The sequence below is a fragment of the Schistocerca piceifrons genome, chromosome 1, assembly GCF_021461385.2.
Source record: "Schistocerca piceifrons isolate TAMUIC-IGC-003096 chromosome 1, iqSchPice1.1, whole genome shotgun sequence".
Taxonomy (NCBI): domain Eukaryota; kingdom Metazoa; phylum Arthropoda; class Insecta; order Orthoptera; family Acrididae; genus Schistocerca; species Schistocerca piceifrons.
The window spans coordinates 835,430,369-835,454,232 of record NC_060138.1 but is presented as its reverse complement, the minus strand read 5'-3'; the positions used below and the strand labels follow the sequence as shown (position 1 = coordinate 835,454,232).

At 38.9% G+C, this 23,864-nt stretch overlaps 1 protein-coding gene across 1 annotated transcript in view; it reads left to right on the top strand.

Annotated features, from left to right (window-relative positions):
• The window catches only part of LOC124775489 (peroxidase-like), a 142,404-nt gene that overhangs the window by 31,291 nt on the left and 87,249 nt on the right, over positions 1–23,864 (top strand). Inside the window, exon 3 of the mRNA XM_047250325.1 lies at positions 16,719–16,951. Within this exon, the coding sequence (XP_047106281.1) occupies positions 16,719–16,951 (233 nt within the window). The remainder of the gene's footprint in view (positions 1–16,718; positions 16,952–23,864) is intronic.

The window sequence follows — 23,864 nt, the reverse complement described above, 5'->3', positions numbered from 1 at the left end:
CTGAAACACGATGATTTTTCTGTTACATAATTATTGAGAAGCCACATCAGCCACTGTAATTTACGACAAGTTAGATAAGTAATTAAAGATAACTGAGGCTCACTGTAGACCATTTTGATAGTTTTCTCTTTTGTGAAACTTAATTTAAACCTAGATTATAGATGTGATATGGCATAGGTCATCCTTCGATCCATTGTAGAACTTGGTAACCCATTCAGGGAATATTCGTTCATATTTTTGTTGAATGCAGTTGGTTTTTATCATCCAGTATTAAAACATTTCCTTATGTCAATAGTGCAATTTATAAACAATGTTTTGTGAGTAGAATAAAATTTCCAATGGTAAACTGGTAAACTTAACTGCTTTTTCGACGTTATTTTACCAAGTATCTAAAAATAGGAAAGCCTTGAACCCCTTCCACTAAATTTAGTTAGTATTAAGATTCTTTTACAGGGAGTGCAGTGGAGTTGACGCTGAAATCATTAAGTAGTTGATTATATCATCGCTAGTCTCACTGAACTCTTCTGAACTCTACATGTCATGTGTGGTCTGGCGTCTCCTTACCAACAACAGGTCCCAGGTTCAAACTAGTCAATTCCCTAAAAAACACGCTCAGAGCGTCGTTGTGCGAAAGTGGTAGGGAGACACGACTTAGAACTAACAGACACCACGCAGAATGTTAGAGAATGGCAACCCTGCTAGGATGGTAAAATACCATGATTGAAGGTTGACCACATGCCCAACTAGGTCAGAAAAATATCCTGTTAAAACATTTTCGTAATAAATTTTTTTTTGAAAGGCATAAATATTTGAAAACAGTAGCTGCAACGATAGATAGTAAGAAAGTATTCAATAGAAAGTGAGACATTCTAGCAGAGACAATAGCGTAATAAAGTTATGAATTTTAATATTGCTAGAATTAAGTTTTCTCTCCAATGCAAGCGCACAGGTGGCGGATACATCGTTGACAAGTTGGTTCTGACCCAACAAGTATATGAATGGGTTGTCAGTCTTGAGTATAATAAGTGTCAAATCGTGTGAAAATAAAGTTTATGAAACGCATGAGATCGTATGAGCGCATGTTGACGCGAAGTAGGGCACGTGAATTGCTTTTAAAACAGAAAATAAGGGATTCGGAAAGATTAGCAATGGCAGATCGAGACATTGACCGAATTGAGATAGAGACCCAGTATGAAGATGGACAGAGAATAGAGGACAGTACAACAGACGATGCAGTATCGCTAGAAATAGGACAGATAACGCACCATAACGAGAATAATGTACGCCAAGGCATAGAAAACGTAGGTCAGTATACGACAGAGGAGCAGGAAAGTAGAGAGACAGGCGATGAGGATTCTAACTTGCGTTTTGAATACGTAGAACCCATAGTCCAAGTAATCAGAGCTCCCTCACCACAGAGTACAAGGAATGCGAGCAGAAACGTGTCACCGCACAGTGCAATGCAATCGGTTGCAAACCAACACTTGGGCGAAAACACAGAGCGTAGGGCGTCGGAAGAAAACGCAATAGGACCCACCAATCTGGCATAATTATTACAACAAATTACGGAAACCATGACAAGACAAAATAAAGAAATTGCGAACCAAATTAAAATTCAGAATGCACAAACGACGAAACAAATTGCAGAAACCACGAGACAAATGCGTGAGATTAAAGAACAAAACAAAAAAATTCAGTTACACCTAAGTCATATTGAAGACGAGGCAAAAGAATCTCGAGAAGTGATAGGAAACTTAATAACAGTTCACAATCAATTGAGAACAGACATTGACAAGGTACAAGCGGACGTACAAACATTGCGTAATAACATTCAGGACCAGATCAAAATATTACGTAACAACACCCAGAGAGAAATCAAGAAACTAGAGAAACAGATAAACGTAATTACTAGACAAGCAGCAGGCACAGCCCGTGAAATTGTTGAAAACAATGTGTTACACAAACGTATCACAAAAGCAGCTCTGAAAAGATATGATAACCGCATAGTCAAAATAGAAGCGTAAACGAAGCAACCATTTCAGAAATGGTTTTCAGAAATTACTGCAACCAGTCGCCTTTTATGTAGATGTATTTTATTTAACCATGACCGGTTTCGAGCTGCCTAGCAACTCATCATCAGATGGTATATACATTTAGTGCTTTTTTGTACCCATTGTGAGGGTGGTTGAGTATCTGTGGCTAGACAGAAACGAGAACAAATAATCGCTACATGTGGTACAGTAACACGAAATATTTACAGCATAATTTATGTTTAACGTATAAGAGCAAATAATCACTACATGTGGTACAGTTACACGAAATATTTACGGTTTAATTTACGTTTTGAGGTGTTACTTACAGATAAATCTTTCTGCAGGTATATATATCTCTTTTAGGACGTATTTTTGAAACCATTGTGTCTTGTTTTCCACAATTTCACAAGTTAAAACTTTCACTAGATGTATATTACTTTTATGAGGCACTGTTGGAAACATATATCTTGTTTTTCGTAAACATCGCTGAACACACTTAGCCACAGATACGAATACAGGATTTACACATTATAAACAAGCCAAAGATTGCAATATAACTACAGTATCAAAGATTTCAAGTTGACCAGAGGCATTATTAGTCATCACACACACTGACAAGAGATTTGTCTTTATTACATAGAAAATAAATGTAAATTAGCTTAAACTAGTAAAATGTTTATTTATAAATTAACTGTGCAATTTTAACAGGTATATAAAACTAGATTTTTTACATTATATTTCAGTTACATTTAAGATTATTGGTATTGAGAGTATTATGACAGCTAATTTCTTGCTCCTTCCATTGGCTGATCTTGGCATATGATGTCTGGGATGAGAGGTTGATGGTTAACTTGAAATAATAAGTAATGCTGGTACTTGAAAGGGTGTGGAAAAGGAGTTGGCGGTGGGGGGTGGGGGGTGGGGGGGGGAGGGTGGGGGGTGTATAGGAAAAAGGAGAGGGGGGGGGTTGAGAGGGTGATGTGGTGAGAGAAGAGAGCTGAAGGGGGGGGGGGGCAGAAGTGGTACAAGCTTTTATGTGTGTGTGTGGGGGGGGGGGGCATTTTGTTTCTGAATGACTGTTTAGTTTTTTAAGTTCAAAGAATCCTTAAAATTCTGAAAGAAGGAGTTATTCGCCAATTCTGTCTGCTCATTTAAAATGGTATGTGGGGAATTATGTTTGTGGGTAAAAATCTCTAATTGTTCGAGAAGATCCATCTTGAATCCCTTGTCTACAGTGTGTAGGATTTGAAGGTTAGTTTTAATGTCTGTTATGGAATGTTTATTATCTGCTAGATGGGTAGCAAAAGTGGATCTATTTAAGTTGTTTAGGTGAAGTGCATCAGTGTGCTCTTTGTATCGGATCTCAAAATTTCTACCTGTTTGCCCTATGTAGTAGCAGGAGCAGCTGTCACATCTTAATTTATATATACCAGATTTTTGGTAGGGTGTGCTGGCTCTTTTGGTGTTGTGGACTATTTTGTTCTGTATTTTGTTGTTAGTGTGAAAACTTATTTTGACATTATGTGGTTTGAATAGCTTAGCAAGTTTGTATGAGATATTGCCGAGAAACGGCATACAAACGAATTTGGTTTCTTCTGCTACTGAGGTCTGGCTTGCTGGTTTTGCTTTGTTAGATATAATGTTTTATCTAATTTTTCAATTATGCTTGGGTCATAAGCATTGTTTGATGCTATTGTTTTTAATATATTGATTTCATTAATTTTTGCAGTAGGATCAGCTTGAATCTTGTTGATACGGTTAAGTGCTGATTTGAAAAAAGCTAGTTTATGCTGATTTGGGTGGCATGATGTATTGTTTATTATGACATCTGAAGTGGTGGGTTTCCTATATATCTGAAATTTATGTTTGTTGTTGTGATGTGTTATGTTTAGGTCAAGAAAATAGATACCTTTTTGGGTTTGGTGTTCTACTGTGAACTGTATTTTGGGGTGAACATTATTAAGTTTACCAGCTAAGGCCTCAATTTCAGTGGCTGTCCCATCATATAACAACAGGGTGTCATCAACATATCGTTTATAATAAATGATTTTGTCTGTTTCTATTGGGTTTGCTTTAAAGAATTTAATTTCGAGATCATTAATGTAGATGTCAGCAAGAAGGCCAGCTAGACTACTGCCCATTGCTAGACCATCATGTTGAATATATATTTTGTTGTTGAAGGTGAAGTAATTGTGGGACAGCACTAATTCAAGTAAATCCATCAGCTCACAGATTTCCATGTCACTTAACTTTTTATGTTGTAATAAGTTATTTTTTATTATTCGAAGTGTGTCTATTATAGGTATGTTTGTGTACAGGTTGACAATATCAAGGGATGCAAAGTTAGCTGCATTGGGAATGGAAATTTCTCTGATACTGTCAATCAAATCATAGGTGTTTTTTATGGAATAATTGGTTGGGAATGTATAATATTTCTTGAGTATTTCATGCAGTTTTTTAGTCACTTTGTACCCTGGGCTATTTATGGAATTCACAATCGGGCGTATCGGGTGTAGAACACCAAACCCAAAAAGGTATCTATTTTCTTGACCTAAACATAACACATCACAACAACAAACATAAATTTCAGATATATAGGAAACCCACCACTTCAGATGTCATAATAAACAATACATCATGCCACCCAAATCAGCATAAACTAGCTTTTTTCAAATCAGCACTTAACCGTATCAACAAGATTCAAGCTGATCCTACTGCAAAAATTAATGAAATCAATATATTAAAAACAATAGCATCAAACAATGCTTATGACCCAAGCATAATTGAAAAATTAGATAAAAACATTATATCTAACAAAGCAAAACCAGCAAGCCAGACCTCAGTAGCAGAAGAAACCAAATTCGTTTGTATGCCGTTTCTCGGCAATATCTCATACAAACTTGCTAAGCTATTCAAACCACATAATGTCAAAATAAGTTTTCACACTAACAACAAAATACAGAACAAAATAGTCCACAACACCAAAAGAGCCAGCACACCCTACCAAAAATCTGGTATATATAAATTAAGATGTGACAGCTGCTCCTGCTACTACATAGGGCAAACAGGTAGAAATTTTGAGATCCGATACAAAGAGCACACTGATGCACTTCGCCTAAACAACTTAAATAGATCCACTTTCGCTACCCATCTAGCAGATAATAAACATTCCATAACAGACATTAAAACTAACCTTCAAATCCTACACACTGTAGACAAGGGATTCAAGATGGATCTTCTCGAACAATTAGAGATTTTTACCCACAAACATAATTCCCCACATACCATTTTAAATGAGCAGACAGAATTGGCGAATAACTCCTTCTTTCAGAATTTTAAGGATTCTTTGAACTTAAAAAACTAAACAGTCATTCAGAAACAAAATGCCCCCCCCCCACACACACACATAAAAGCTTGTACCACTTCTGCCCCCCCCCTTCAGCTCTCTTCTCTCTCCACATCACCCTCTCAACCCCCCCCCCCTCTCCTTTTTCCTATACACCCCCCACCCCCCCCCACCCCCCCACCCCCCCCACCGCCAACTCCTTTTCCACACCCTTTCAAGTACCAGCATTACTTATTATTTCAAGTTAACCATCAACCTCTCATCCCAGACATCATATGCCAAGATCAGCCAATGGAAGGAGCAAGAAATTAGCTGTCATAATACTCTCAATACCAATAATCTTAAATGTAACTGAAATATAATGTAAAAAATCTAGTTTTATATACCTGTTAAAATTGCACAGTTAATTTATAAATAAACATTTTACTAGTTTAAGCTAATTTACATTTATTTTCTATGTAATAAAGACAAATCTCTTGTCAGTGTGTGTGATGACTAATAATGCCTCTGGTCAACTTGAAATCTTTGATACTGTAGTTATATTGCAATCTTTGGCTTGTTTATAATGTGTAAATCCTGTATTCGTATCTGTGGCTAAGTGTGTTCAGCGATGTTTACGAAAAACAAGATATATGTTTCCAACAGTGCCTCATAAAAGTAATATACATCTAGTGAAAGTTTTAACTTGTGAAATTGTGAAAAACAAGACACAATGGTTTCAAAAATACGTCCTAAAAGAGATATATATACCTGCAGAAAGATTTATCTGTAAGTAACACCTCAAAACGTAAATTAAACCGTAAATATTTCGTGTAACTGTACCACATGTAGTGATTATTTGCTCTTATACGTTAAACATAAATTATGCTGTAAATATTTCGTGTTACTGTACCACATGTAGCGATTATTTGTTCTCGTTTCTGTCTAGCCACAGATACTCAACCACCCTCACAATGGGTACAAAAAAGCACTAAATGTATATACCATCTGATGATGAGTTGCTAGGCAGCTCGAAACCGGTCATGGTTAAATAAAATACATCTACATAAAAGGCGACTGGTTGCAGTAATTTCTGAAAACCTTTTCACACCACAGTCGCAGTGTTCCACATCCACAATGGATAAAAGTCTCATTTCAGAAATTGCGAACAGAGTTGTTGCAAACTATTGAAGAGCGTAGTGAACGGGATCGAACAAGCACTGAGTCTGCAACCACATCCGTATCTGTAACAGCACCGGAAAAACAAGCACTTAACGAAGATATTGCGCATTTGTGATTCCAATCACAAGTGGAAAGTAACACACGTGAAATCAGACAGCCTGCACCGCGACAAACACGTTTCGAAATTCTTGATGAACAAACGGCACCACAAACACATGCAGAACCACAAATGTATGTTTCAAGACAGTCTGGATCATGCAATGAAGCGGCAAGGTTAGCCAGACAAGATACCGAATCAATACGTGACAATGGAAAGCCAGGTCGCGAAGAGTACAGTGCAATGCATTCAGCTACACGTTCACAACCGATGGAAGAAAATTATTGCGTACCACTCCAACGATATTACGCAAGGGTAGGCGAAAGTTACAGTGGACAATATCCAATGGATCTACCACAACCGGAAAGAACGACGGGAGAAATGATCAGAAACAAAAGTGGCGAAGAATCGCGAATTTCATATGGAACTATGACCAAGTACGACAACGATCATTTCCTCAGTCAGAAAATTTCTACACTTTCGAGAAGGAAACTCATTACATCCACGAACTTTTATTTATCAATTCCGAGTAGGATTACCAGTACACTGGACGCTAGCACACAAATTAGACTTTATATGTGCACACATGTCAGGAACAGTCGCAGAAACCATGCAGAATGTTGCAGCGACATGCCGATCGTACGAAGATTTCAGAGACACGTTTCTGTCACGATATTGGTCCAGCGAAGCACAGAACAGAGTGAAGTACATTCAGGAGAGAAGAGTCCCGTGAAATTTTTCGAAGTAATGGCAAAGAAAAATCAATGCTTAGCTGTACCATACAGTGACGGAGAGTTGATTAAATTATGCGCGATGAAGTTACCATTGAAATACCAGCAATCATTAGTAGGTCGCGGAGGCAATGACGTCGAAGCATTTAAAGGAATTCTAAGGGAACTAGAGTTTATATTTTCGGAAGATGACGCAAGAAAAAGACGAAGCGCACGTGAAAACGAAAGCAAAAAGCAGTGGAATCCACAAGACACAGTACGAAGAAACGATAATTACGAACCACGTGATAACTTCGCACCAAGAAACGACAACAGATTGCAACAAAAAAACGGTTATGGATTTAGAAGAGAATAAGGCAATAACTATAATTCACCCAGGAACAGCAACAACTATTACAGAGGGAACAATGACAACCGTAACGGGTATTGGAGAACCAATAGACCGACAAATTATCAACAAAGAAACCAATATCAACAAGCGGAGCAAGAAAGGAGAATACATATAGAAGAGGTGGAGGTATGACCACCAAACCCCAAAAAACGTTCGAATTGACAGCTAAGCGCCCATGCCAAGGAGATTGACGCACCGACCCAGGATAATTGCAGCACCTTGAACAGAGAAGTAAATACCTTATCACGAGAAGAGAAGAAGGAAGAAACAAAACCGCAGGGACCAGATGAAAACGAAGACAGGAAAATAACGATATCGTGTTGGGACGAAATTAATTGGGAGAATACTGACGAGGACGATGAATTACCAGAGGTATGCACAACGAATGTAGGAGGAAAGGACGAAATAATGAATATTGCAGAGCTATTTGAGATGGAAACCAGGGAAAGCGAATTCAATGAGGATAATGCGCAGTCGACAGAAGTTGAAAATAAGTTACTAGTGGGCACACAACCCAACGTATATAATGAAGGAAGTTATGGAGTGATAATTAGAGCATTTAAATGCGATTATGTGGAAGTAGCGACGAAGAAGGAGAAGATAGACGAAGATGAGGAAAAAGTAGAGGATGTTGAAGAAAGCGTAAATGAAGGAAGAAATAGAGAAGAGGAAATAAAAGAGAGAGAAGTAGCAGTCGAAGCTTATCCTACAGAAAGTTCGAATTCACAAGGGAAATTCCTGAAAAGACTCATGTATGATTCAGTGGAGGATTTGTTGATGCAAGAAGAAGAACAGAACCAACCCTTTCAAATTCAACCAATTGTGAAGGCCATGGTAACGCATATCCCAGTCAGTATTGTAATTGATAGCGGAAGTGAACTGACCGCGATCTCAGAAAATTTATTCATGCAGTGTAATGGCAATGAGGAATTGCCAGTTCCGAAAACACATAAGATTAAAGTAAGAGGTCCTATTAGAAACAATGCTGCAGAAATTATGAGACAAACAAGGTTAACTCTTTCGTGCCAAGTTCAGAAGATCGAAGCCAACTTCGTGATTATACCTAAACTAACTGTAGATTTGATTATAGGTGCAGATTTTTAAATGAGAGACGATCGATAATAGATATGGGAAAAGGTAGTGTAACATTCGGGAATGTCACACTTCTCTTTGAGCAAAAGCTAAAATTAGAAGAAATGCCTGTTATAAACAAGCAATTAAGAATGATGTGAGATAAAGAGGATGAAGAATTAGAATGGTATGCACAAACAGGGAAATCGCCTCAACTCATGTTAGAAGTCCATAACGAAATTGACGAAAATTTTCAAGAAAAAAAATGGTTCAAATAGCTCTGAGCACTATGGGACTTAACATCTGAGGTCATCAGTCCCCTAGAACTTAGAACTACTTAAACCTAACTAACCTAAGGACATCACACACATCCATGCCCGAGACAGGATTCGAACCTGCGACCGTAGCGGTTGCACGGGTCCAGACTGTAGCGCCTAGAACCGCTCGGCCACCAAGGCTGGCAAATTTCAAAAAGTTTAAGTAAATAATTAGCACAATATTTCAAGTTTATGTTGCAGATAAAGTCGTCAGGAGAAAGAAGAATGAAGAGAGAGGAAGGTGGGAACAAGAAAGTAGTTTCAATAAAAACAAAAACAAAAATTACACCAATAGTAGCATAGATTAAGGTGAAGGGATAAAGCATAGATAGTCTAACAGCATGAAATACTAAAATACTATATACCATGACACTACACAAAAATAAAAAACGAATTTGAGGATTCTTGTAGAAGTTAAGACTCAAAATATCTTAGAATTGTAACATGGAAAGGACACCGAAATTTGTAAAGCTTTTTAAAAAATTGTAAAACAATGTAGGTACTAGACATGTTAGATGAATATAAGTAAAACTTTTTGTAAGAACCATTGTAAAAACTCCAGCAACAACCAGATGCAACGACCCACAAGTTGCAACAAGAGAAGTATCAAGAAAGAAAAGGACGTAATTAGCAAGACACAATTCCTACAAGGCAGAAGCGTCGAGAGAAGGGAAAGGACAGCAAGACCAACAAAGTATCCAAAGTTGGCAGTAAATCTGCTGCTAAGCGGAACCACAGAGTAGCGGAACCCTGCTGCGACAGAACACGGAGGGCCAAGAGAGTCCTGGGAAGCCCCGACTCAGCGGAGCGAGCAAAAAACGGCCCGACGAGAAGACGGCTTGGGCAAGCCACCACTGGCAAAAAAATAAAATATGTGTGAAAGTCACACTACTGCTATTAAACAGCACGCTGATGCACGAAACTGAAGAAAACTTCCACAAAGTAGAACTGACATGTCCAAACGATTTATCAAACTGTTACTAAGAGTAGAACTTCAAAGCGTCTAGTTATCAATAAATATTCCCATATCCTGCCCAGAGAAGAGCCAAGAATCAAGTAAGAAGCAGAGAAAAAGCAGGAAGAACAGAAGTTAAAGATTCACAAGATTGAGACCAAGAAAGAAGATGGGTGAAGAATAGACGACATACCTTCTCAAATCCTTATCCTATTGTAATCTAGTCGTCTGCGAAGTATCACAATGAAAAATGACCACTTTCAGCGACACATAACGATGACTTTCACGCATACAAAGCCTGTAAACCACGAGATTCTGCACTCACAGCGCCATTTCATTATGGGACCTCCACAACAGCAACACACACTTGCAAAGCCAACAAGGCACGACGAACAAAGCTGTACATCAAATACTTGCCCACATCCATCTCGCTCAAGTCCATCACCTTCGTGCAAAAACATTCGCCAACCACATTCTTAAATGTTCATAGTATTGTGTGAATGTGTGAAATCAAATTATGTGATGTATGAATTGTGCAAAAGAAACATGTGAAAGACTAAATAAGTTAATCACACCAGACAGCTAATAAACTACAAAATAACAGTCATTGACTATGGACTTAAGTAAAAATAGACTATCGATAAAATAAGTCATTAGTTCTGAAATGGACAGTATATAAAGAACAAAACTAAGGCATAATAAACACAAACTGTATGCCACTTATTTTCTCCTCATAAAAATAAAAGAATAACTATATTTTACTTATTTTCTCCTTATAAAAACAAAGAATAAAAGGTTATCTTGTTGGATGTTTTCCCTTTTTTTAACATTTGTACCAATTGTTAGGATAATATCTCAATACTTGTGTATGTATATTTCTTTGTCAAAGCAATTCTTGGAAATAATTCTTATTTGTTAGTGTAACAATGTTGAAATGAGTGTCTAGAAACAAAAATATTTTACTTGTACACGATATTGTTAGGAATAGATTTTACTCAACTATTACATTTATAAAAAAAAATATTTCTAAGAAAATCGATGTGAAAGACTCCTCACTTTCGATAACAAACTTCTTAAAAAACAAACTTCACACTTAAATAAACAACGAAAATAATTAAAAATTAATAATGATAATAGCATAAAAATATTCTTCTCTTGTCAATATAAATATATTTTTGAGAGTAATGTGGAAGAATATAAAAATATAAATTAGTAATACAAACTAGCATAGAACCAGAATAATGTAGCTGAACAGTAGGCAACAAAATTTAGATAAAGGAATAATTTTTGACTGACTTAGACAACGATTCAATCATTGCCTAACTTCAGTGCAAAAATTAAGCTCGAAGGGTGGTGATATGTAAGGTGTCAGGCAAATCCAACACCTTCCATGAAAACCCTGACATGACAGCAAATCCGGCAGTGTGTCACATAGCTCCAAATAAATCCTGACATTAAATTAACCAAAGTAATATGATCAACGAGTGAGCAAATGGAATACCACAGACTAAAACAATAACGCCTAAATGCATGTCATACCTTCCCACCATGAAACAGACGCAGTTCCGAGGGGAGCAACGAGAACAAAAGCTGAGAGCAGAATCATGTAGGCTAGGAGGCCCTACGATAAGGGACAGACACCCACATCGCCAGCTGACCGCTAAAACCACCCCCCCCCCCCCCCCCAGCCAATGTGAAAAGATAGAGCCCACCAGAAGAACAGTATAGATCTTACGATAACACTAAAAGGGCCACACCAGCTGCAAGTTTTAGTGTGAGACTTTTTCGCGTCTCTGTTACGTTGCAAACGTTAAAAACATTGCCCCACCACGACAAGTATAATGTTTCTCATTGGATAGACAGAATTTTTGTAGGCAGAGCTTAAGGTTAACATTGAAACCCTGATTGGTCAGTTGAAAACAAAGCCAGATAGCTTTTTTTAAACCAACTTTGGTAAATTGTAGTAAGGAGAAGTTAGGAGAGAGTTGCTTGCGACACAGCGAGATGCGTGGAGCTGTGCCACCTGCCGCCCCCTGACGCTACCTAAACACCGACAAGGTAATGAACACACGTGATGCCGCATTTTGGAGAGCATGAAGCTTCACTCAGAACTGCAGAAGTCTCATCTGTTACACCCCCTTTTTGCGTAATACTAGTGTCGCTTGTCAATTAAAGCTCATGGTATTCACATTTGCTACGTAAGTTAAAATCTGAAACGCGATGATTTTTCTGTTACATAATTATTGAGAAGCCACATCAGCCACTGTAATTTACGACAAGTTAGATAAGTAATTAAAGATAATTGAGGCTCACTGTAGACCATTTTGATAGTTTTCTCTTTTGTGAAACTTAATTTAAACCTAGGTTATAGATGTGATATGGTGTAGGTCATCCTTCGATCCATTGTAGAACTTGGAAACCCATTCAGGGAATATTCGTTCATATTTTTGTTGAATGCAGTTGGTTTTTATCGTCCTGTATTAAAACATTTCTTTTTGTCAATAGTGCAATTTATTAACAATGTTTTGTGAGTAGAATAAAATTTCCAATGGTAAACTTAACTGCTTTTTCGACGTTATTTTACCAGGTAACTAAAAATAGGAAAGCCTTGAACCTGTTCCACTAAATTTAGTTAGTATTAAGATTCTTTTACAGGGAGTGCAGTGGAGCTGACGCTGAAATCATTAAGTAGTTGATTATATCATCGCTAGTCTCACTGAACTCTTCTGAACTCTACATGTCATGTGTGGTCTGGCGTCTCCTTACCAACAACAGGTCCCAGGTTCAAACTGGTCAATTCCCTAAAAAACACGCTCAGAGCGTCGTTGCGCGAAAGCGGTAGGGAGACACGACTTAGAACTAACAGACACCACGCAGAGTGTTAGACACTCTAACTGCACACGCCCCATACCGTTACAGAGCCTCTACCAGCTTGAACGGTCCCCTGCTGACATGCAGGGTCCATGGATTCATGATGTTGTCTCCATACCTGTACACGTCCATCCCCTCGATACAATTTGAAACGACACCTAATTCGTTATATAGATTAGGAACAGCAGAGAGCCTACAGCACTTCCTTGAAGAACGCCACATATTACTTCTGGTTTACTCGTTGACTTTCCGTCAGTTATTACGAACTGAGACTTTTTTGACAGGAACTCACTAATCCACTCGCAAAACTGTGACGATAGTTCATAGGCACTCAATGTAATTAGAAGGCGCTTGTGAGATAAGGCGTCAAAAGCCTTCTGAAAACCTATAAATATGGAATCAGTTTGATAACCCTATCAATAGCACTCTTTACTTCTTGAGAATAAGGAGCTAATTGTATTTCACAAGAACGATATTTTCTGAATCTGTGTTGGCTGTTCGTCGATAAATCGTTTTCTTCAAGATAAGATGTCCGACACAGTATGCGCTCCGAAATCCTACTGCAAATCGAAAATACCGCTATAGGCCTGTAATTTAGCGGATTACTCCTATTTCCTTTATTGAGTATTGGTGTGACTTGTGCAACTTTCCTGTTTTTAGGCGCAGATCGGCTGGGCACAATAGGGGGAAACAGGAGATGGATAGAGAGAAGAAAGAGGAGCAGATGAACAGAGAAAGGAAAGAGCGGGAGATGTACAGAGACAGGAGGGAGGAGGACATGAACAGTGAGAGGGGAGGGGGGGGGAGGAGCTGGTCAGGAAGAAGGGAGGTGGAGATGGACAGAGAGAGAGGGGGGGAAGGAGATAAACTAATAGAAGACTGGAATAACAACGCTGGTTACTCAGCTAGCTAGACTATAAACGGTGCACTCCTCTGCAGCTGCCATGCTGGAGTCTAAAGCTAGCATCTTAGGTACGTGACGGCTGGAAATAACCCAATTTCAGCCCCACTCTCTCCCCCCTGGAATATGGGGTTCAGAGATTTTAGTAATAATTGATAATGGATAAAAATCCATTCGCTAGGAAACAATAAGTCTTTGTATTATCTATAAAATGTAATTCTAACGGCACGACATGTCTCGACACTACCCAACTCATTTATATAAAAAATGCCAGTTCAGAGCCTTATCCTCCCCCTCCCCCCCTAGAAAAATATCTGCGCACGCTCATGCTCCCATCTATTGCCAGTAAAATGATTTTGTGTGCAGTCTTTGACTCTTTCACTTCTCCTGTAGTTGATTGCACACCTTCATTATTTCCTTCTTTTCTCCATTCCTCTCTTCTGATTTACTTTTAACGGTTTTACTTAGATGAACAGTTCACTGTGTCGGAGAAAACCGACTTTTTTTTAGTTTGAATCTCCGCTTCTTTCTCTTAAAAATTTTTTTAACATCAGCCTAACGTTAACAACTAGTTGATGCGGAGCAAGAATCACGAATCCAGATTGCGTTTACCTATACAGCATTTGGTACTTAAATCTTTATGTAGCCAGTAGATAGATGTCTCCTCATTTTTTAAAATGTTTTTCTCCCATATCCGGTACAGCCAGTTGAAACATAGCTCACATCTCTACTAGTCTCTTTTCTCTATCGTTTCTTTTTCGCAGCATTTCGATTAATTCTGTATTTCCTTTTTTGCATTTCTGTGGCATTTCAGTTACCCAGTATTATTAGAATTTCATCCCCAAACCCATATTTTATTACTTCACTATTTCGTCATAAACATCAACTTGTGACGTTGGTACGTTAGCTGGTTTAACAGCCTTCGTTCGACCATTCGTAGTAGCTCACCTCCAAAGGCACAATTCATAAATAGGCTAATGTCTGTCATAACACTCGCGGATGTCCTCAATTTCCTCACAGCATCAATCTTCTGACACGCCATGCTCATGTTGAACATTAGCTTTATTCGTTGCCTTCCTTATAATCGCGTCATAAACAGTCCCCCACCTAGAGATTCTTACACTACATATTGTGTTGACGGGTAAAGGGAACCCAAAACATAACTCTCCGTTTTGGGCATCTTCCAAATCAGACTGACTCTTCACGTCGAATATCTTAAGCTGCTGTCGCCTATATTCTTCGAAGAACAAAAAAATTAATTTTAATAACACGTCAATTTTACTCGCAAATTTCTCATTTTCGAACTTTTTCTTTGTAATTTTAGAGTAAGTTTTGTGATTTCTTGAAGACTTTCCCCTCTTTTCTTTTGAATAACAGAATCGACTCCTGCTTGTGACAAAAGATTTTTTCTCAGTGACGTGCAGTTTGGAGCTACTCTGCTACATCTTTTCTTTGGCCCCTACACCACTTGACACCTGCGATGTACAATTGTTTGCTGAAATAACCATTAACCACCTAAAATTCAGAGCAGTTTTCCTGGTGAGGTGGAAATGCGAATCTCTCTCACATAATATGATAGTATTGAGCTTCTCACAATATTTAAATTTGACTTGATGACCCGTATAAAGTGTACCTATTTTAGCACTTGGAGATAGCTATTCTGAAGATATTTTTATCACCATTTATCAGCTTTACATATTTAGGGATAATATACATTTTAACATATTCTTTGTTGAACCTAACATTGCTGTTTATATTACGATATCTGCGTTTAAGGTTCTTACATTTTATATGCGTACCTCACTGCCTCGCTTGGCACAAGGGTTTTAATATATTACTGTTTAAGAATTTGAGGTAACTGTTGTGTCTTTCACCTTTCATCTTTTTTCTCATTGGGTTAACTGTAGTTAGAGGTACGTGGTTTAAGGGGCTACAGACACCACAAGGACAAAGATTAAGGTAGAGGCAATTATGGATGCGACGTAGTTTAAGTAGTGAATGGAAATAATTTCGAATTAGAAGACATCAAATATCAAGAAAAAAAGTTCGTCAATTCAGTTTAAAAACAATTTCTTTTATTTTATTTTTCTTTTTTTTTTTTTTGAAATTGCAGCATAGTTCCCCTGTGAGGGCAGGCTGTGCATCGTCTCTTAGTAAATGAAGTCCTGCGAAGCAAAGATATGAAAGGAATGTCATAAGAAAGTATTATAGTAGTTTTAGTTAAGGAAGAATACTGAATAAGTTTTTCTACTAATCCACGAATCCTTAAACGATCGCCCGCATCTCGTGGTCGTGCGGTAGCGTTCTCGCTTCCCACGCCCGGGTTCCCGGGTTCGATTCCCGGCGGAGTCAGGGATTTTCTCTGCCTCGTGATGGCTGGGTGTTGTGTGCTGTCCTTAGGTTAGTTAGGTTTAAGTAGTTCTAAGTTCTAGGGGACTTATGACCACAGCAGTTGAGTCCCATAGTGCTCAGAGCCATTTGAACCATTTTTTGAACCTTAAACGATCTCAAGTGTCATGGTTCATCAACTGGATAAAAGGTCATCTAAATTTCCTTTCACAGTCACTTTCGTATCTACTACAAATACTTAGGTAACAATTAAGTTGAAAAAATGGCTCTGAGCACTATGTGACTTAACATCTGAGGTCATCAGTCCCCTAGAACTTAGAACTACTTAAACCTAACTAACCTAAGGACATCATACACATCCATGACCGAGGCAGTCGCGTGGTTCCGGACTGAAGCGCCTAGAACCGCTCGGCACCGCGGTCGACAACAATTAAGTAGTTACCATATATTTTGGAAATATATTTCCATAAAAGGAAAATGCCTATTCACTTGCAGCGGCTGCTCATTTGTTTCGCCCATCTGGTGGTGTTGCAGAATCAGGTCCTCTGCAGTGCTGCACAAGCGACGGTTCTGCGACTCTGGAGCCGCCGCGGCTTCCCGACGCCTGCTACCCCATTCCCGTACCGCCGATGGATCCCGTGTACGAGCGCTACAACGTACGCTGCATGGAGTTTGTGCGCGCCATGACAGTCCCACCTGACGACTGTGTACTGCAGCCGGCTGTCCCAGTAAGTCTTGAGTAACTTTGTCCTTTTAAATTTGGATAAGATTATATTCTTGCTTTCTACAAAATGCAGATTTTCCACATTGTGTTGCAGTTTGGTTAACGATATTACTATCCGAAACCTATAAAGACTGCAGTTTACAGATCGGGATGGCGCAGTGGTAAGTCAATGGACTCGCATTCGTGAGACCAACAGCTCAAGTCCTCGTCTAGCCACCCACAACTAGTTTTACCATAGTTCACCTAAATCGCTTAAAGCAAATAACAGGACATTTACTTAAAAAAAGACATGACCGATTTCATCCTCCATCCTCCCCCAGTCCGATCTTGTGCTCCAAGTCCCATAATCTCATCCTCGATGGGACGTTAGACCACAGTCTTCTTACATAGTTTAGTGTGCTGTGCGATTTTTCCATAATAACTGACTATTAGATGAGAAATGGTATCATGCTGGGTAATTGCAAAAACATGTTTGACAGTGATTTGCTCTGTAGCTCCACATCATTATAGCCACTTCCTAGGTGTAATTTGACTGCTTATGGCATAACTTGCTGGTAAAGTAGCTACATAACAAGACTTACAGCATGTACACTCTCAATAAATATTTTAATGTAGTCCTATGACTTTTAAAAAATACGTGTAGGCTGAACCACGCCTTGTAGTCAGGCAGTGGGGCATTCGAGTAGGCATTACAATGGAACGATAGTGTGCTCCTTTTTCACTTACAACTGTATTTGTAAGTCAGGGATTAAGGTGGGTAGTTGTTCCAGAAGAGCAAAATGTGAATTTTTGTCCCTCCTATGTGTTATAACTGAATCCTGATTTCCTGTCAGAAAGATGACAGTTCGTAGTAACAGGTGGGAAGTCATCTAGTGAAATCGCAGTGATATCTGGGATTCCGCAAGGAACTGTTGTAGGTCTTCTACAGTTCTTAATCTATATAAACATTTTAGGAGACAATGTGAACAGCCCTTTTATATTGTTTGCAGATGATGCTGTCGTTTACCGTATTGTAAAGTCATCAGAGGATAAAAACAAAATTGAAAAATGATTTAAACGATATAACAGTATGGTGCGATAAGTGACATTTGTCTCTGTGAATGTATAGGTGCAGCAGGTTTTCTACTTCTAACTGTACATAAATTCAACACACTACCCAACCTGACCCACTCGGATTTCTTTCAAATTTCAAGACATGATGCCTCTGTTGTGCCATATTGATAGCTATCATGTTTATATTAACATACTTGAGCAATACAATATATTTAAAAGATATTGATGGTGGAGTGTTTTAATTTAATAAAAGGTCAGGGTCAATGACCTTGTATGTTGCATGCCAATGTAAAGCTCTGCTAATTAGCTCCTCACTGATACACGTTTCAGTATTGTGTCTGGATTACAATCATTTTATGTTGAGACACACACGTGTAAATTTCACACAATTTCCGAACTTAGCAGATCTGTAACTTTCTTCGCAGTTGTCATATACCTTTGCAAACTCGTAGTTTCCCATCTCTTATCCGTACCGTTGAATGCAACAAATTTGTATGAAACATGACACGATCAGATTGAAAATATTGCTTTTCTACATTGAATTGGTACAGAATTACACCTACATAAATATTTTTCCCCTTTTTATTAATCTGTTTTATTGTTTATACGAGTATTTAATAGTAAATGTGAATACATTCAGATATTACACGTGAGCATAGATAACACTGCTTCTCTTGGTCATATAATTTTCCAAAAATATAACACAAAGTTTTATGCGTAACGAAATGCATAATCAATCTCCACTATAGATACACAGTATCTCATCAACCGTAATGTCATCGCATGCCAGTGGAAACAGATTAGACTGCGTTGGAAAAAGTTAAAGCAGGAAATAAAAAAATTCAACAATGTATTCACTAATACTGTAGACATCGTTATACATTATCACGATATACTGTAGTTTGGAAAATACTGTGATGCGCACCGTGTCATGGCGTGTAGAATTTCTGTCTGTGTGATTCGTGTTATTTTGTTAATGTATTGTAAAGACATGTACTCTCCGTGAAATGTATCGTAAGAATCTGATAAAGCTCGTTTGTGCACAGAAAATCTGTGGATGTGGACCTAATTTAATATTTTTTGTGTAATATGTTACGTGAAACTTTCAAAATATACACTGAAAACAATCTGCGGGGATCTTGAATGTATTAAAATGCAGGTTGTAGCTTTACCTCTGAAACTTCCTTTAAATTGAAGCAGTATGCATACACTTCACAGCAGTTCTCTTTGGTGGTAAGATTCCATTAACTTTTTTTTTTTTTTTTTTTTTGGGTAGAGCTATAAGTTCCGGCTAGTAAACTCTCAAGGCTATCTTTTTCTTAAATACCAAATGCAGTTCTCTAATAAAATATCTAGCTATCATGGGTTACGTCCTAGCGTGAACAACTGTATGCACCATCTCGTAACATTTTAAACTTCTCTCGATAAATATTTGCTTTCTTTAAGTATTGATAAAACATCGTCTTTGCTACAGATTCTATCAGCACACACAAGCACGTAAAACTCCTTGAAATTAAGCAAAACACCTATCTACTCTGAAGCAATATTATAAGTATTGTTTTTTTAAAATTATTAATCAATTCAGAAATATAGTGAAATAAAGTTATCGGTCTTACGATGAATACAGCAAAATGAATAGCATCTGCGCCTCTCTTGCGTTATTTAGAATATTCACAGACACGTCTTAAAGCGTAGGCTGATAGGGTTAGAAGATAATACAGTAATAGAGTACAAAATTAGTACAATTTCGTCTGTTTCTTGAAATTACCAAATTACACGCCTCCAGTACGTTCAAGATACAACATCGGAAAACAAAGAAGAAGAAGAAGAAATGAGAACAAAAAAATCGTCAGGACATTTGGTTTCAGAATGACGATGAATATAGATATTAGTTTCCATATAACTGTTCTTTGTAGGTCATGACACATATAATTAATATTTTTCGTAATTTTTTTGTAAAGAAAGTTCGTCGTTATCAGTTTTGGACACTTTATAACTAGGAAGGAAGTTTTTCGTGGTAAGTAAAGTTCACTTTCACGAAAGTTTATCGCACAATGTGTCTGCCCCAGGAGACAAGCAGTACAATATTCACCAAACTCCTTGCACCTAACTGTAAGAAAATATTTAATTAATATTATGAAAAAAATTGATACAAGAACACTGATTAGTTAATACTGTATGATGTCCACAAAATACAGATTACCATTGTAATGTCAAAATATATCATAAGTTCCGTGTGTGAAGTGCCATCTAGTGGTCCTCTGTTCTTCACCCTGCTACAATATTTTATTTCGCACATGCACTCACGATATTCGGATTAAAAAAGACCCACTTCTTTTTGTTTCCGGTATGTATACTTCGACATTCGTGTATTGAAATCATAAATAAAGGTATAATTTAAATAGTTTAATTTACTAATCATTGAAACTGCATAATGGAGTATTACAACAATACAACAATGGAATATTAAAATGAAGTGTGTGTTGATTTTACTAACCCATGCCTAGCTCTTACTACAGTTTTTTCAAGTATAAGCAAGATGTTTCTTGCAAGTGAATTTATCCACTTAGCGCACTTCACGGAACATTTGTTGTCAGTTTTTCCGTATAGATGACATCTGCCTCTCTTCCCACCCCCACGATCATTTTCTTCCGATTTTGGTGCAGATTCAAATCAGGTTCTCCACGCACGTATTTTTGAAGCATTTCCTCTTGGAAGACATCCTGAGCTCTTCATTTCTCCAACAATTCGCTGCTCGCCACGAATTTCTATGAACAATCTTCTTCACTCTAAGGTGTTTGCTTTCATTTGAGGGTAAGCTGCCTTGAATAGTACGCAAGAGTTGTATGCAGATATGTCGTTGGTATCTGAGAACGCAACAATCGGCCATCCGTTTGTCCGCTTTACTGTAAGAGTCACCTCCATCTTGCCTGTTGTGTCCACAACTCCTTACGTAGAGTAGTAATCTATAATAATTTGAGGTTTTCTCTTGGTGTCAATGCTGACTTTTGCATTGTGGTAAGAGTGCTTTGCAGAATAATACATTTGTTTCTCTTTGGGACGTATGAAACAAGCGTTGTGTGCTTTTTGAAAACAAATGTTGAAATGAAATTAGGAATCACCTTGGTTTGCAAACATTTTGGTGGTATGGGTGGCTTTTGTCGCATAGTTACAATCTTGTGATCCTTCTCTTCATCACCATTTGTCCCAGCTCGTAGGAGGTAAAAGAGTAGTCACGGGAAATGTTACGTCGTTTCAAGCCTTAGGCCTCGATTCTTTTCAGGGGCGCCTCCTGCTTGTTTACGGGTATATTGCTGAATATTCCACACATAACTTGTTTCATTGTCACGAATTACCCAAAATTTCATGCTATACTTTGCTGGTTTGCTATGAATACAAAGGAAAGGGCAGTTTCCCCTGAATGCAACATGTTGCTCATCTTCTAAAACAAAAACATATTGGAATTGTATAATTAGGTAATATCTCTAGCCATTTCTCCCACAAACCACTTATAGATGGAAAATTATCTCGTTAAGGTCTTCATAGCTTGTCTGACGGTCACACACCGAAGACACAAAGAAACTGGCACACCTGTCTAATACCGTGTAGGGCCCCCGCGAGAACGCAGAAGTGGTGCAACACGACGTGGCATAGACTCGACTAATGTGTGAAGTAGTGCTGGAGGAAACTGATATCATGAGTCCTGCAGGGTTGCCCATAAATTCGTAAGAGAACGAGGGGGGTGGAGAACTCTTCTGAACAGCACGTTTCAAGGAATGCCAGATATGCTCAATAATGTTCATGTCTGGGGAGTTCGGTGGCCAGAAAAGTGTTCCTGGAGCCACTCTGTAGCAATCCTAGAAGCGTGGGGTGTCGTATTGTCTGCTGCAATTGCTCGAGTCCGTCGGAACGCACAATGGACATGAGTGGATGCTGGTGATCAGACAGGATGCTTACTTACATGTCACCTGTAAGTGTGGTATCTAGAAGCATCAGGAGTCCTTTATGACTCCAACTTTACACCTACCAGATCATTAGAGTGTATCCACCAGCTAGAACAGTTCCATGCGGAGTTCATGGATTCATCAGGTTGTCTCGATACCCGTACACGTCTATCCACTCGATACAATTTGAAACGAAACTCGTCCGCCCAGGAAACTTGTTTACAGTCGTCAACGGTCCAATGACGGTGTTGACGGGTCCAGGCGAGGTGTAAAGCTTCGTGTTGTGCAGTCATCAAGGGTACACGAGTGGGCCTTAGGCTCCGAAAGCCCATGTCGATGATGTTTCATTGAATGGTTCGCACACTTGTTGATGGCCCAGCATTGAAATCTGCAGCAATTTGCGGAAAGGTTGTTCTTCTGTCACGTTGAACTACTCTCTTCAGTCATCGTTGGTCCCGTTATTGCAAGACCTTTTTCCGGGCGCGGCGATGTCGGAGATTTGATGTTTTACCGTATTCCTGATATTCATGGTACACTCGTGGAATGGTCGTACGGGAGAATCCCCACTTCATTGCTATCTCGGAGATGCTGTGTCCCATCGCTCGTGCGCTGACTATAACAGAACGTTCAAACTCACTCATATCTTGATAACCTGCCATTGTAGCAGAAGTAACCGATCCAACAACTGCGCCAGACTCTTGTTGTCTTATAGAGGAGTTGCCGACCTCAGTGTCGTATCTGTCTGTTTATATACCTCTGTATTTGAATAGGCCTGCCTATACCAGTTTCTTTGGCGCTTCAGTGTAAAATCCACTAATCCTTGACATATTTTTCACCGTTTCTACTGTCATTGTAGCCCTGAAAAATGAACGATCTTTGTATTCATCCCATAAACTTTCAGTAGACGTATAAAATATGCTAATAACAACAGACGCATGTAAGCATCTACTAAAATAGTATAGTTGTTGATCCTGCTTCTACGTGTGCTCTATTACTGTCATCATGTAGTCAGTTATACAAAGTGGCCAGCCGGAGTGGCCGTGCGGTTCTGGGCGCTGCAGTCTGGAGCCGAGCGACCGCTACGGTAGCAGGTTCGAATCCTGCCTCGGGCATGGATGTGTGTGATGTCCTTAGGTTAGTTAGGTTTAATTAGTTCTAAGTTCTAGGCGACTGATGACCTCAGAAGTTAAGTCGCATAGTGCTCAGAGCCATATACAAAGTGGTACACGAATTCTGGCCGCTGTCTCACTACAGTACCAACAAATACAGTAACATTGCGATAGGAAATCTGAGGCTGTCGCAGCTTGTATGCACTGCAACCGGAATGCTAAGCAGGTCACACCATGACACACGTCACGGATTGCTTACGTCCAGGTTCTAGGTCGCAAATGTGATTTTGTTTGTAAAGTGTGACATTCAGAATCGCTCGTCAGACATGTTGTCTCGCTCCCAAACAAGAAGTTTAGTTCAAGGTTCTCGCAACCCTCTACGACGTTGCCCTCATAGCGCAGTCATTTAAGTAGCCTCATAGGAACAGTAGGAGTTTGATGCCAACGTAGATTTATCGAAAATTACTAGTTAGCCTTCAATGCATCAGTCATCGGATGACAGCAGAGCATCAGCGTCTGAATCCTTCAAGTACGTGGAAAGAAGACGCTGGCAACAGGCCGTCAGGTAGATGAATGTGACCGTGGCGGAGGAAACAGCTGTGCAATCAGTAAGTAAGGCAACCCCCTTCGCCGGGTGTGGGTTGGGAGTGGTGTTGGTGACAGAAAGCAAGCGAGCAGCGGACCTCTGGAAATAAATCCCTGGTCGAATCAGACATTTATTCATGTTACGTACAGCGGCGTGGTCACCGCTGAAGAGGCCGTCGATCCCAGTATGACGTAGTGAGCCGCAGAGCTCAGAGAGCCGCCGTCA